The 16,578-nt window shown below is 44.8% G+C and overlaps 2 protein-coding genes across 2 annotated transcripts in view; both read right to left on the bottom strand.

Moving 5' to 3' along the window:
* LOC120986334 (chromaffin granule amine transporter-like) overlaps positions 1 to 16,578 on the bottom strand; it is a 309,248-nt gene that overhangs the window by 186,619 nt on the left and 106,051 nt on the right. The window contains exons 5-7 of the mRNA XM_040414857.1: positions 15,636 to 15,719; positions 6,958 to 7,050; positions 6,792 to 6,881 (exon numbers count right to left, since the gene is read on the bottom strand). Coding sequence (XP_040270791.1) covers positions 6,792 to 6,881; positions 6,958 to 7,050; positions 15,636 to 15,719 — 267 coding nt within the window. The remainder of the gene's footprint in view (positions 1 to 6,791; positions 6,882 to 6,957; positions 7,051 to 15,635; positions 15,720 to 16,578) is intronic.
* LOC120987787 (chromaffin granule amine transporter-like) overlaps positions 1 to 16,578 on the bottom strand; it is a 520,630-nt gene that overhangs the window by 398,070 nt on the left and 105,982 nt on the right. The gene's annotated exons all lie outside the window — the stretch shown is intronic.

Here is a 16,578-nt window from a genome sequence, read left to right as displayed (position 1 = left end):
CAATTCCTTTTGGGATTCGCATCCTCACCTATCTCTTGGTTGAACTTGATCGACGTCTGTCTTTTTTCAACAATATTAACTATGTAACTATTGTGGGGATTTGCTCTGGTAGACAGGCTAGCGGACGCAGTATAGAGGCAACCACAAAGTCTTTAACTTAAACAGTTCGGGGTTTTATTCACCATAAGGAAAAACAAAAAGTGACATTTTGCAGTCTAGGTGTTTGTTCACACCATGAAAAGTCCACAGAACAAAAACCTTCACCTGGTTTGCAGTTCCTCCACCTGTGGTCCACAGCAGGCTTCAGGGGCCTGTTTCTCAGCATGCAGCTCCCAGCCCTTTTGCACAGCACAAGTTTTCAGATCCCAAAACACACAGGGACTGACAGCACTCCACTATCAGAGAGGAGTAATCCACACCCAGCTGAGACTGCTGGCTGGGTTTGATATAGGCCAGTAAAGACCCGGCCTGGAGCATGGGGAGAAGCCACTCACCCAGCACTTTGGCTACTCCCAGTAAGAGGATCAGCTTACAGCCATACTAAAATAGCAATGTGTCAACCAGCACTAGCTGCCGCTGACACTTGAAAATACCGGCTCTTACTTCACCGAGACCAGAAACCTCGGTGACACATACCTTCCGTCAATGACAGACCCTTGCGCCTTCCTACACTATGTAACCCTAATCCCAGTGTCTGGGGTATCCCTTCCACTTCAGGAGATTTCTACGAAATATGCACCTATAGAGAAAGTAGTTGTGACACCAGTTGCAGTTAAGCAACAAGGATATGGAGTCACCTTTAAGAATGGTGGTGTTGGTACCTAGGGTAGGAATGCCAGAGTGGTGTAGGTGGACCTACAATGTCTCTGAAGGTGTTGTATGCACGTCTCATGGTGCTCCTGCCTGGATATCCTTGGATCCCAGACGTGGTTGGACGAAGCAGTGCAAAAGGGGTAGTTAACTTGGATGATGAAAGAATAATTGAGTTCAGACTTTGTAGTAATGTTGAACACAGCTTTACATGGCATAAACGGTAATCCAAAGAGTTTACAGACCTGGTCTTGGTTTCCAGCAGCTTTGGCATGAACTTCTGGCAGGCAAACACTCTCTTTTCCGCTACATCTGAACTCCCTCAGCTCTGCTATATTGGCTGGTTTAAATAGGAACTTTTCCTTTAGCTTTCTGTTGTAGGCTGTAACTTAGCCTTCTGTAGTCTGACTCTCACTGTAATCCTAGGAAACTTCTTCCTGGCTTTAAGCTTACTTAGGCTTGGCTTCTTAAGCAATGCAAGCCCAAGAGGGGACATGCAACCATGTATAAAACTCACAGGCAAGGCCTGTCCAGACAGGACAAGGCCTGCTTTCTCCCTTTAGCAGGAGATAAGCTACACATACAACCTCACCCCCTGAAGGGTAGGTTTAGATTGACCTACACTAGCTAAGACCCCTCCCTCTCTAGAGAGGGGAATAGAATGGAAGAAGGGTTACACTCTATATGATACAGCTCTGCCAGCAATGCAACCACTTTGTGGTAAACAAGGTAATTGCATGAACATGAACAGTTTCATAGGAATAAATACATACATTTTGAAGGATCTGGCAATAAATATATATGAGATAACACAGGATGCACCATTAAAGATAGTGAGGGCCAGACAAAGGTGGTAATGCCACTCTGGGGCGTTACAATTCTCTGTCATAACTCTGACATTTTTGGGCTTTAAAGATAATGTTGTGCACTGCCCTGTGTACTGGTGTAGTAATCATGTATATGCTGGTTTTAATAAATTCAACAACCCCAAAAAATACATTGGAACCGCTTCGAGACAAAAATAAATGAACTGGAAAAATGGCGTGGTGTTAAACAGGCAGGAAGTGCTCAAACCCATATGCAGTTGTGCATGTGTATACAGGGGAGCAAATCCTGCATTTGTAACTCGTTGCTAATGCCGATCCCCAGCAAAAATGCATACAGTGGAGGATGCCCACAGCGGACCACAAGTACCACAATAGACATCCTACACAAGCTAGCAATTATGTGGATGTGATAACCAATATAACAATATAATAACATTTGCAAAGACAGGTGCACTCTGCGGTCTTACTAAACCCTCATACTGATGTTAAAATTGAGAGATTAGCCAACATATCCTACTGTGGAGGACATGTCTGAGCCCGAGCACTGTGCCAAGGTTTCTCAAGTATCTCGGGACCTAACACCACCTACCTGTGCCATATGGGCAATACCAGGAGCCAGTGGGCGAATTACAGGAGCATAAAGTCTGACTCATAGCCAACTCAACAGTTACCTCCAGAATTTAGCCCGAATTTTGGTTTGTATATAGCGATGCCTGGAGGTGTATAAACTCCAATTTAAATGTGTCTGTTTTCCATCCATGGCCATATCAGCCAGTCTTGAGTGGCTCTCGCAGACTCCTCCCTCCTCTCATTGCAAGCATGGCTACATGCTGGAGGTAACTGGTGAGTTGGCTATGAGTCGGACCTTACGCTCCTGTAATTCGCCCACTGGCTCCTGGTATTGCCCATATGGAACCATGAGGAGAAAGAAACGGAAATGGATGACTGAGGCATGATGCTTCATGTCAGGTAAACGCTCACAGATAATTTGGTGCTACCCAGTGTTTTTTTTTATTTTAAACTTCTCTTTATTGAAAAGCACAGGTAAAAACAGCAGTCAGGTAGAAAAGGCATACATCTCAATACACATTGTGATAACCTGCATGGCCAATACATATCAGTCTCCAACATTTTGTTGATAACATCATACATGGCAAAAGTCATCCTTTTCCATCAGACCTTTTCCTCTCATTTCTCTTTCCTTTTTTTTTTAAGTTTAATAACTCCCGCAACTTTCTCCCCCCTCCCCCCTCCCATCCCTCCCTCATCTCAGATACTTTATCTATGTAAATCTCACTAATTATGTATATAGGTATCCCACAAATGTGAAATTGAGGTCTAGATACTCCGGTCATACCTATCTCCCCAATTCTAACAGCTGCGATGAATGTTTTGTATGAATTTGATACCACTTATCAGATGATCCCAATTTCAAGTACCACTCTGTATATATAAACGGAGCAATATGTGTAGCTATTTCTTGTTCTGACAATAAAGTTTCCATATACTGTCTCCATTTTTTAAAGAAAGGTTCCATAAGTTTCGTTTTGGTTTGTTCTGCCTCTATTCTTTCGAGTGTCATACAATTGTTAGTCTGCTGTATCACCTCTGTCAAACTCGGCACTTTAGGTACCAACCAGTGATTCAGAAGACACCTCTTAGAGGCCAAAAGTAGAACATGAAAAGCTGATGGGATTTTTGGAAGCATCTCAGCCCTCCCAACATGGAATAGTAAAATTTCTGGATCTATCTTAAATTTGAAGTCACATTTCGAATTCAACATGTCGAGAAGATCCTTCCAAAAAGTTTGCACCGCAGCACACTCCCACAACCCATGAGTTACATCAGTGTCTGGCATATTACACTTTGGGCAGTGTGTCAATTTGTCTGGTGATATCCGATTAGTAGATTTCGGCAAATGGAAACCATATATTGCTCTATGCATATGTCACAGATGGTGTACAGGAAACAAGACAATGCAATATATTCAATGACTCACTGGATCCACAACTAAGGAACAAAAGGGAGACTCCTGCATGAGACCTGCCACTCTCCCTGACTGCTCAGCCTATGCGAACACCCCAAAGGTGGATGGGCGCATATCCACGTACCTCGGCTATCTAATACCTGAAGACCCTACAATAGTGAGGGGACACGACCACCGGCTCCCTACACTAGACACGGAGGGAGTGAGGGTCTCCTGAAATCCAGCAGACAGAAAATCACAAATAAAGGAACAGCACTTATCTTGCAGAGGACTGGGAAATAAGGAACAGCATGCACACACACTCCAGGAAGTTGTATAAGCCGCACACTACTGCATTATGGGGAAGAACTTAAAGGGAAGCAATCAATCCAACTGCATGACAGCTGAGATAGACTAACGAGATGAGGAACTGAAACCAAAACAAAGAAACTCAAGGAGGAGGATCTGGAAGGCTCCTGTCAGAGCTTCTCAGCTGTCTGGTTGTGACAGCATAATTTTAAAGAATGTCTCTCTCCATATCTCACTACCCACCACTTTTCTTGATCTGGTAGCATCAGATTAGGGAAGAACTTGAGCCAAGATTTAAAGAGCGAGTTATCTCCCAGTTTAGAATCAAAATCCCTTAGATAACCATATATGGATGACAGATCCTTTTTTGGTTCTTTAGAGAGCAAGAGAGAATCAAACGTATTGGATGAGAACTCACGTGACAAATCTCTAACTCTAGAGGACAAGAACGATATCAATTGCCTATATGCCAAGAAATGAGAAGTCGACAATTGGTACTTTAGCCTCAGATCTTGAAAAGAAAAGTATTTACCACTCTCCTGATTCCAGATATGCTCCACATTGGATATCCCCTTATCTCTCCATTGGGCAAACTGAGCATTTATGTTTAGAGCCTTAAACTCTGGATGTCCCCAGAGGGGCATACGTTTGGAAACTAGGAAGGGAAGATCAAATATCTTTCTCACCGCTTTCCACGCGGCTATTGTGTCTCTAAATAAGATACTATGTTTAATATTATCGGGTAGTTGTGCATATTTGGTATGCAGAAGCGCATTTCCCTTTCTACCTGCAAAACCGAGTAGTGCGACGTATTATGAAACCAGTCTAAGCTATGCCTCAGCAAACTAGCTAGATTGTATTTTCGAACATCAGGAAATCCCACCCCACCTCTATCCTTTTGCCTGATCAAAGTCCTCATAGCTATCCTACTCTTTTTAGATTTCCATACAAATTCCCTAAAACCTTTTTGCAGGATCTGGATGTCTTTGTGTCTCAGGAGAATAGGCAGTGTCTGCATGGGATATAATAGTTTGCTAAAACTCATCATTTTAATCAATGAGCATCTACCTAGCATCGATATGGGCAAATTTGACCAGGAATTGAGTTCCGCAATAATTTTTTTACCCAGTGTTTTGGTGTAGTGATCACCTATATGCTGATTTAATTAAATTGAACAAGCCACAAAAAAATTAAATTCCAACTGTGTGAATAAACGTAAACGGACGATTAAGAGTCACGCCTGATGCTTAATATCACGTTATCACTCACAGATAAGTTCATGCGCTACCCTGTGTTTTGATGTAGTGATCACCTATATTCCATAACAACCCCACCCCCAAAAAAACTAAAACAAATTGGAACTGTGTGGATTGTGGAGATAGAGAAATAAACAAACAGATCTAGCTGTATATTAAGTTATCCGTCATTGATTTCAATTTTTTTTTTAAACTTAAACCCACAAATTATATTAAATATGTGAGATGCCCTGACACGGAGTTTGCACTAGTATTCTATATGCTATGCTAGATTGACTGTAGAACATGTGTTGCACAGTTTTGTACTTATTCCACCCCCACTGGGGGGGAAAAGGGAAAGCAATGTCCTTATAGGTAGCTGCTTTTCAGGTTTGCAGCAGCTGCATTTGTGTTAGAAGGCAAATGCAGTGTCAGCTCCTCAATTCGCACTCCATGGCTGACAGATTTCCCTGCCTGTCCCTATTCTACACACGAGTCTTCTTCTTTCTAATTCTAGCCTTTCCATTCACTGTCCTTCGGCTGTAGAATACAACAAGCTTGATTTTTTTATTACTGTCCCTGACTCCCTAAGATTACTTTTCTAGCAGACACTGTAAGACCCAACCACCCTCATTCTGCTCATTGTACTTGGGCTGCAGCACTGATTTGGCTCATCCAGGCTGTCTTTTTACTGGATTCTTTCGAAACAAACCTGAAAAGATTCGGATTCTTCTGTCATCCAAAAAATTTTAACGGTCGGCCCGAACCTGGTTCATTATGAACTGGTTTGCATCAAGGTTGAAGTTTCTAGTGTTGTATGGACACTGTATATATATATGCACAACTGCATGTGGGTTTGAGCACTTCCTGCCTGTTTAATACCACACCATTCTTTTCAGTTTGTATATATAGAGATATATATAGAGAGATATATAGAGATGTCTGGAGGTGTATAAACTCCATTTTAAATGTCCCTGTCCTTTCCATCCACAGGCTACATTTAGGTGCACCTGTGAGGCCTGGGCCATATCAGCCAGTCTTGAGTGGGACTCGCAGACTCCTCCCTCCTCCCATTGCTAGCATGGTTACATGCTGGAGGTAACTGGTGAGTTCTTTGTGAGTCAGCCTCATGCTCTTGTAATTTGCCCACTGGCCCCTGGTATTGCCCACATGGCACAGGTAGGTGAGTGTTAGGTCCCGAGCTACTTGAGAAACCTTGGCGCGGTGCTCGGACTCAGACATGTCCTACACCGTAGGACATGTTGGCTAATCTCTCAATTTTAAAATCAGTTTGAGGGTTTATTAAGACCGCAGAGTGCACCTGTCTTTGCTATTATTTTGTTATATGTTATATACCCGTTACTAATACCCTACTAACAAATCAGCTCATTCAGAGAGAAGCATTTAAACTTTTACACAATGCTCACATGCTCAAGGTGTTTCATCAGGAGCATATTGGAGCAACAGTAGTGTTTGGACCCTGGCTGCCACCCGCACTGTGCAGTCAGCTACACCCAGGATCGCAATGCTATAGTCCAATCTGGAACACAGCGCTGAGTATGGATTCAAAAATATGATAAAATGTGGAGCACTACCTTGTGCCCACCACTGATGTGCGGACAGTCAGACAAAGTAGCATTTTACCTCCATCTAGCAGAGCAAGAGCGGCCAGCAATAAGAAAGGAGAAGATTTTCCAACAAATTGATACATGAACGAACCGAAGGGGGCACCAGCTGCAAAGAGAGGGAAATTTGAAGATGTCTAAAAGCTATGAACCGACTGATGAATCTTTATGATCATAGTACTTACCAAGAACACCCAGTGCCAGGCCTCCTAGTGCGATGCCCATGGCCTTTCCTCTTTCATAGTCGTCAGGGTATACTTGTGCCAGCATTCCCAAACCTGTAGATACATGTATTCAGATCATTATATGCAGAGAATATGCAGTGCAATCAGAGGAAATGGGCTGCGCTTGCTACTCCTCATTATTATTGGACAGTCCTGGGGGTCACAGTTAGCCCCTGAACTTTGAAAATAAAATGGTCAGACTGTTTAGCTTGTAGGACTCCAACTTTCAGAACAACCACCATGTATCCATAAGAAGAGGCAACTGTTGTATCCAAAAATAGTCTAAACAGTATGTACAGTACTGTATGCTTTGGGGGAAGGGAAGTGGAAGCAATGCTCTACCCTACATCTGTGGGGAACTGGAGGTTATCCTTTGAGGAAAACCTGGAGGAGGTGGATAAGTGTATGTACCAACACAAACCTGGAGGTGTCAATAGGACCTGGCCTCATGGCTGTGGTGCGGCACGGCCCAGTGGGCCATCAAAGACAAGTACTGTCCCTGGCCATAACAGCTGCTCCACATGTCCATGGTGGCGTCAGGGGCAGATTGGGAACTTAAAGTGGCCCTGGAAAAAAACCTAAAAGTGGCCCCATGTTGTAGGAAGGAGTAAATTGATAGAAGACAGGCCAACACAAGTAGGCAGGGACAACACAAGTAGGCAGGGACAACACAAGTACACAGGGCCTGCAATACCATTTTGAAGCACAAAGTACCGCCACAATAGATTCTAATACTACAGTGCAGCACAAAATACTGCCGTCCTCTCCACAGTATTCAGCTGTATCATGGTCCTTAGGATAGTAACAGTTGAGTTCAGGAGGGAAACTGCGGCCGTTGAGCATCAGATCATTGTGTACCTGACCTGCGGCCATCAGGAGAGCTTGGGTGGCTGGATTTTTAATCTGAAGCATGTTAATTTATACCTAGGACAGCAATATAAGTCTGTGTCTAATTGCAAGCTGGAAACGCTGCAGATTTTCTGCAGCAGAAATTCTACAGCTAATCAGTCACGGGTGAACCTACCTTTTATCAATTTTATGAGGACTAGAAAGACAATTTCAAACTACTAGTGAACAGAGGTGCTCCTAGCCTTTCGCTGTGTGAGGTGAAAACTGAAACGCCACCCCCCCCCCTTCATGACAAATCCTCAACTTAACCCTTTCCTTACAGTCCTAATGTTAAAGACATACTTGGAAAACATTACATAGAGTGCCAGTGGCAGATTACAATAGGGAAGTTCGGGTCGGCAGCCCCGGGCCCAGCACCGCTGGGGGGCCCAACGCCGACCTGAATGCCCACATACTGCGGCGGGGCACGGGAGCGCATAGCTCCCTGTCCCGTCGCTGATCGCCTCCACAGGCTTCAGGCCTAGTAGGCCTGAGGCCTATGCAGTAGTGAAATCCCGACGCAGGCGTGCGTGATGACGTCATCGCACGCCTGTGCCGGGACGTAGCACTGTGACGTGTGCACGCCTGCCTCATCCCACCTTCCTCTGCGAGCAAGTGCCTGGCCCTGGACAGGTGAGTATTTAGCTTTTCATATTTTTTTTTTTTATTTCATGTGCCTACTTTGGGGGACATGTGGAGGACGACACACAGAGGAGGACATATTAGGGAAGAGACATCGAGTACATGGGGGGGAATGTGGGGGCTGTGTGGGGCCAAATTATTATGGGAGGGACTACTATGTGGGGGCAAATTACTATATGTGGCTGTGTGGGGCCAAATTATTATGGGTGGGACTACTATGTGGGGGAAAATTACTATGTGGGGGCAAATTATTATTGGAAGGACTACTATGTGGGGGGAAATTACTATATGGGGCAGTGTGGGGGCAAATTACTGTGTGGGGGCAAATTATTATGGGAGGGACTACTATGTGGGGGCAAATTACTATATGGGGCTGTGTGGGGCCAAATTATTATGGGAGGGACTACTATGTGGTGGCAAATTACTACGTGGGGGCAAATTATTATGGGAGGGACTACTATGTGGGGGCAAATTACTATATGGGGCAGTGTGGGGGCAAATTACTATGTGGGGGCAGTGTGGGGGCAAATTATTATGGGAGGGACTACTATGTGGGGGCAAATTACTATATAGGGCAGTGTGGGGGAAATTGCTATGTGGGGACAGTGTGGGATAATTTATATGTGGGGACAGTGTGGGATAATTGCTATGTGGGGACAAATTACTATGTGGGGGCAGTGTGGGGGAAACTATTGTGTGGGGGCAGTGTGGGGGAAATTGCTATGTGGGGACAGTGTGGGGTAATTGCTATGTGGGGACAGTGTGGGGTAATTGCTATGTGGGGACAGTGTGGGGTAATTGCTATGTGGGGACAGTGTGGGGTAATTTCTATGTGGGGACAGTGTGGGGAAATTGCTATGTGGGGACAGTGTGGGGTAATTGCTATGTGGGGACAGTGTGGGGTAATTGCTATGTGGGGACAGTGTGGGGGAATTGCTATGTGGGGACAAATTACTATGTGGGGACAGTGTGGGCGCAAATTACTATGTGTGGGCAGTGTGGGGGCAAATTACTATGTGGGGCAGTGTGGGGGAAACTATTGTGTGGGGGCAGTGTGGGGGAAATTGCTATGTGGGGACAGTGTGGGGAAATTGCCATGTGGGGACAAATTACTATGTGGGGACAGTGTGGGGGCAAATGACTATGTGGGGCAGTGTGGGGGGAAATTACTATGTGAGGGTAAATTACTATGTGGGGGCAGTGTGGGGGAAACTATTGTGTAGTGGCAGTGTGGGGGAAATTGCTATGTGGGGACAGTGTGGGGTAATTTCTATGTGGGGGCAGTGTGGGGAAATTTCTATGTGGGGGCAGTGTGGGGAAAACTATTGTGTGGGGGCAGTGTGGGGACAGTGTGGGGAAATTGCTATGTGGGGACAGTGTGGGGGAAATTACTATGTGGGGACAGTGTGGGGAAATTGCTATGTGGGGCAGTGTGGGGGCAAATTACTATGTGGGGGCAGTGTGGGGGAAATTACTATGTGGGGGCAGTGTGGGGGAAATTACTATGTGGGGGCAGTGTGGTGGAAATTACTATGTGGGGGCAGTGTGGTGGAAATTACTATGTGGGGGCAGTGTGGTGGAAATTACTATGTAGTGGCAGTGTGGGGCAAATTACTATGTAGGGGAAATTACTGTGTGGGGGCAAACTACTATATGGAGGCAGTTTGGGGGAAATTACTGTGTGGGGGGAAATTACTATGGGGGGATTACTATATGGGGCAGTGTGGTGGAAATTACTATATGGGGGTGTTGCTATAGAAATTCTATTATTTTTGGGGACACTATACAGGGATTATTGCCTAGAGCACAATAGAGGGTGGTATTATTACTGGGGGCACTCTAGGGGACATTATAGCTGCTGTGGACACTATAGGAACATTTGGGGTAATTTATCAAACTGGTGTAAAGCAGAACTGGCTTAGTTGCCCATAGCAGCCAATCAGATTCCACCTTTCATATTTGACAGCTCTTTTGGAAATCCAGTTCTACTTTAGACCAGTTTGATAAATGACTCCAATTATGTCTATTAGGGTCACTATTTTTTCAGCAGTATAGTACCTGGGGCATTGGGGAGCAAAACGGGCACAGTATTGGGAGTGGCAGCAGGATGACACTGTGGGGACACCAGGATGAGGAGGTTGATGGAAAAATTGGGAAATCTAACGTGTCTGTGTTACAAACTGTAGAGACGAGATGCGGCTAAAAGAATTTGCCATGGTGGTCTGGATCAAATGGAGGAGAAGAGGAAAGAGAAGGTCTACATGACAGGAGATGTCACTGGATGTAAGAGGTATGTGGTGCTGTATTCTCCGCCATGTCTTTTTTATTATAATTATATGTATTTTCAATTTGGCAACCAAATTTTTCAGTTTAGGACCCAATTTGGGGTATCTTTTCTAGTCTGAAGATGTCATATGGCCTAGGAAGAGACTGTGGCGCTCATGAAGCACCGCAGCCTCTTCATACAAAAAAAACCTAAACTAAAATGGAGGGAGGGGCCCAAATTGGGTAGACAGCCCCGGGCCTATCATGCACTTAATCCGCCCCTGTAGAGTGCTACAAAACATACAAGGTAATACAACACCACATACAGGCCGTCGCAGACCAAGTGACTGCCTTAGGGCGCAGAGACGAATCTTCTTTTTATTTTTAAATACCCCGTATTTTTCACCCCATAAGATGCATCCCCCCCCCCAAAAGTGGGGGGAAAATGCCCCTGCGTCTTATGGGGCGAACACTAATGAAGCGCTTCCATTAGTATCGGAGGACTGGGAAACGGTGAAGGATCTGTACTCACCGCTTCCTGGTCCTCGGCTCAGGTGTCTGCTGTAAAGGGCTGCGCACCATGTGACCTCACTGTGCGCAGCCTTCACAGCTGACAGCCGAGAACCAGGAAGAAGAGAGCGAGCGCTGGTGGTGAGGAGCGGCGGCGTCCAGGAGCAGGAGAGGTAAGTTATTTATTTATTTTTTTATTTGCGCTGATGGCTGACATGGGGGGGCATGATGGCTGAGATGGGGGCATGATGGCTGAGATGGCATGATGGCTGACATGGGGGCATGATGGCTGACATGGGGGGCTGATGGCTGACATGGGGGGCTGATGGCTGACATGGGGGGCTGATGGCTAACATGGCGCAAAATGGCTGACATGGGGGCATGATGGCTGACATGGGGGCATGATGGCTGACATGGGGGCATGATGGCTGACATGGGGGGCTGATGGCTGACATGGGGGCTTATGGCTAACATGGCGCAAGATGGCTGACATGGGGGCATGATGGCTGACATGGGGGCATGATGGCTGACATGGGGGCATGATGGTTGACAATGGGGGCATGATGGTTGACAATGGGGGGCATGATGGTTGACAATGGGGGCATGATGGTTGACAATGAGGGCATGATGGTTGATAATGGGGGCATGATGGATGGGGCTGATGGCTGACATGTGGGGCATGATGGCTGACATGGGGGAATGATGGCTGATGTGGGGCTTATGGCTGACATGGGGGCTGATCTGAGGCATTGGGGGTCTGATCTGAGGTCTGATTAACATTGGGGGTCTGATTGAGGCTGTGATCTGAGGTCTGATTAACATTGTGGGTGTGATTGCTGGTCTGACCTGAGGTGTAATAGAAAATATTTTTTCTTATTATCCTCCTCTAAAACCTTAGAGGGCGAAAAATGCGGTCCTCAAACCAGCGATTGTCTGAAGCAGAGAGAAGATACCAGGACCACACAGAGGAGAAGCCAGCTGCTGCAGACGGGACCAGGGCCAGGTGAGCTGCGAGGAGGGGGGGCGCCAAAATGTAGCTTCGCTTGTGTTGGCAAAAATCCTTGCACCGGCCCTGACCACATACCTATTATATCCAGTGACGTCTCCATAACATGTGGCAGTACAAAAAATGGCCCCTTATGATGTTTGCCAGTAAAATAATTCCCCCTTACAATGTGTGCCAGTACGACAATGCTCCCTTATAGTGTGTGCCAGTACAAAAACGACCCCCTTTTAATGCCCACAGTAGAACGAATGTCCCCATAGTAGGTCCCTTAGAATATGTGCCAGTATAAAAATACCCCCTTATAATGTATGCCAGTACAACAATGCTCCCTTATAACGTGTGTCAGTACAAAAAAGTTACCCCATTTTAGTGCCCTGGTAGAATGAATGTCCCCCTAGTGGCCCCATTATAATGTCTGCTAGTACAAAAATGCCCCCTTTTAGAGCCCCCAATGTCACCATAGTGCTTTCCCCCAGTTACAAAATATTAATGCCCCATTGTGGCCAAACAGCCTACTGCCAAATAAAATTAATACACTCAAATACTTACCTCTGTTCTGCTGTCAGCAATGTGGTGCAGAACACTGGCCTCTGATAGACTTTAGTTCTAATGCCTATAGCCTTTTAGAGGGAATGGTGGGGCAGGGAGAGGTCACTCCCACTTGTCCCTACCTGGCACCGCCTGAGCCAATCGCCTCACCTCGCCTCATTGGCAGTGCACCCCTGCTAGTGAAGACCTGGAACTTGAAGACCATTTTCATAAATTTTTAGGGGCCAAAAAAGAAATTTTAAAAAGTTTTTAGAAAAAAAAAACAATTTGTCCAAACAATGTATAAATGGAAATAAAACAACTTTACTGGCGCTCTTATTTAAAAATATTTTGAGTATGCTGCAAGGAATGTCAGTGGTGCAATGACAAAGTAAAGAAGTAAAAGAATAATTCCTGTTCTTACTCTCTGACTGCACTTAAGTACCAATGACTAGAAGCGGGGTTCTACCATGTCTGCTGTCCTCTAAGTAGTATCTATATGTGACACCGTCACGCCTACCTGTACTTGTAGAGGAGAGTCCACAATGTTGATGTGTAATGGTGAATACTTGATTTTTGTCCCGATTAGTGTTAAGCGAAGTGGGCTTTGGATGCTACATCTGAATTTGCTTCGTTCAAAACTTCGTTATAATACTGTACGGAGATTTGTCTCCGTACAATATTAGAATGTATGGGCTCCTATGAGCCTTAGTAAGTTATTCAGCTTCGGTTATTTGGCTTCGGTTCCGACTAGTACCTCAGAACCGAAGCAGAGTTTGTTCCCAAGTGGTTTTCCACTTTAAAAATCAACTACCGAAGTTATTCAACAAAGTCATGCGCGACTTTGAGAATAACTAACTAACTTTGGCTCATTGGAGCAAAGCATCCAAAGCTTGCTTTGCTCTATACCAGAACAGATCCTCCAGTCCGGTGGAAGCAGTCAGTCTGTGTACTTGGAAAACATGCCCCGGCCGACAGCACATTTCCTATTCAAAAAAGCTTGCACTCCAAATCAGAGCGCCAACTGATATCACGCTAGCTAACAACTACTGGAGCTGTTGTGGATCGCCTTTCTTCCTAAGTGATATGGGTCCTCTTGCCTGTGCTTCTCCTTAAAGGGAAACTGTCACCAGTTTTACGGTGTCCTAACTAAGGGCAACATAAATAAGTGACTGATTCTCTTAGCAAAATGCTGGGTCACTTTCTTTAATTGACCCAGTCAATCTGCCAACATCTTGTATTGAAAAGCTCCAGCTGATAATGATGAGTCCTGAATATTTATGAGCTCCTGACTCTCCCCGCCTACCTGCTGCTGATTGACAGTTATTTTCCATATGAATCAGCAGCAGGTGGGCAGGCGAGTGGCTATAGCTGTTAATTAAATAAATGCTGGACTCAATGACATCACGCTGGACTCAAATCAGCTCATTAGCATGTGGCATCTTTGTGTGTATATTATGAGGTAACCATCTGTCACACCAGTAAGTGAATACATCTAAGGCACTTTTTAGTAGTTAATGATTGTATATAATTAGTTAGATTATAATCAAATATCCACATGACAGGTTCCCTTTAAGAAGGAACCCTACTTAGGCGCAATCAGAGTGTAAGAAACAGTCATATAATGTCTCTAAGTTTCATTATCCTGGTAAACTGTGTTAAAATTTAATGTAAAATGCCCTTAAGTATTCGTTTGGTCAATAGATGGCAGCATAGGACCAATTTGCATTGGAGTTTACCATAGAGAAAGCGTATTACTGTGATACTGGTTCTTTAAGGCAGCAGCTAAGTGTTGAAGTGATACGCCCCTTATGATGTCACTCTGTCTCAGTGTGAGCAGGAAGAAGGAGGAAGAGAGACTTGAACTACAACTGCCGCCATATTGGCAAGATAGAAAACAAGTTCTGTGTTGTGTAAGACGTGTGTGGAGATACTAAAGGACTTCCCTGTGTGGCCAAGCTGTGTGAACTTCGGTCTAGAGACGAATGGAGTACAGAGAAACCGTGCATTTAGTGAAGCCAAGTTAAAAAGGACTGTGTGCAGCAACTAACCTGTGGAGCCGACATTGGGATGAGTGAGTTACCACAAACAGTAAAGAGACTCACAGTGCTGTCGAGGTGCCGGACAATAACTGTAAAATTCTGGATTATATTCAACTGGTTTTCCGGCCTGCTGAGGAGGACTTCTTTGTTGCGGATCCTGCGTTGGTTAAAGGAAAAGGACGACATCGGGCTCCACCGTGCACTTCCACAAACTGTAAGAGGTCCACCTGGACCAATGGGATAAGGGGGGTGCGCACCCGCTTGAACGTTAGGGTCAGTTAGGGACAGTTTCTGAGACTATTATTTCTTAGTGTCCGCACTGCGAATACGGACACAGTAAAGGTGAAAATTGTTGCAGTGTTTAACTTGTATTGTTTATACTGGTTTGAATATTTTGCTTGTCTGTACCTCTGTAACTTCACTGTTAACCTGCTTTTATTAATTTATAGTAAATGTAATTGTCTTAATCTTGACTTCTGCGTACGCACTCTTTTCTGGTTGTGGAGTCAAACCACCTGCGTTGCTCTCGGTTCACAAGAGAATAAGCGCAGGAATTCTTCTTTTACAATGGATACATGGATTTTCCCATGTGAGCCTGTGATGCCGATTTATGTGTTGGAGAACCATCTTAGGAAAGGATAGTTCATCATTTACCCCCTGAATACTCCATACTGTAAAAGAAAACCTTGAGGAGCACATTATAAAAGATATACATTAGAATATAGGTTATTAATCGCCAATAAGGACACAACGTTCACCTGCAACAGTGGAAAATGAGGATCCAACTCCCTGAAGCGATCGAGCAAAGAGCATCAGCCAATACGAGCCAGCGAAGGCAAAAACTGTCAGAAACAGAAGAGGAAACAGTTTACAGATATTCAGGAATGGTAGATGAGATGAGTGCAGTTTCAGGTTATATACTCAACATTGAATTTGCAACAGTAAGAAGCACAAGCAGTAAGATTATGCAAATCGGAAAGGTGGCAGGCTTCGCTAAGATCTGCATTTTTAAGCACATTGTTCAAATCTGTGGTATGTGGAAGAGGCATAAAAGCCAGATTGAAAGCAAAGTCTTTTAGCTAAATGAAACCTCAAAAATGTTATCATCACGTTGGATGATTGTGCGATGCTTGCTGTTCGTCGACCTGGCAGTTATCGCCATTTGTCACAAAATAAGAGGAAAATAATCTATGAATTGACAGACTTTGGTTGGCTGGTGTGTGTATGTATTATAAGGGTTCTGCAGCAGCTGAGGTGTGCATTATGAGGTTCCACAGCAGCTGAGGTGTGTGTATTATGATGTTCTGCAGCAGCTGAGGTGTGTGTACTATGAGGCTCTACAGCAGCTACAAAATCTGTAACAGGCCCTCAAGGTACTATTTTAATACTGGTGTTTTGTTATATGGCAGAAAGGTATTTGGGCCAACAGGCCCAGATGTGACTGCTACCTCTCAACCCCTTATGGCTACCCCACTGGTCAAAGAGACTGCAGTCATTGGGAGAATTTTTCATGGTGGAGAAATGGTGAAGAAAAAAAATAAATAAATGAATGACACCAGTCAGAAAAGCATCAATTGTGAGTGACTGGATAACATATCTTATTATTCTTGGTCTGCACCTTTTTACCCCTTAGTGACCACCAATATGCCTTTGTACTGCGGATTTCAGGGCAAATTTGATTCGCTATGAAGCCGAATTTCC

The sequence above is a fragment of the Bufo bufo genome, chromosome 1 (genome assembly GCF_905171765.1).
Source record: "Bufo bufo chromosome 1, aBufBuf1.1, whole genome shotgun sequence".
Taxonomy (NCBI): domain Eukaryota; kingdom Metazoa; phylum Chordata; class Amphibia; order Anura; family Bufonidae; genus Bufo; species Bufo bufo.
Note: the sequence above shows the minus strand (reverse complement) of the source record. Positions and strands in the feature narration are given on the sequence as shown.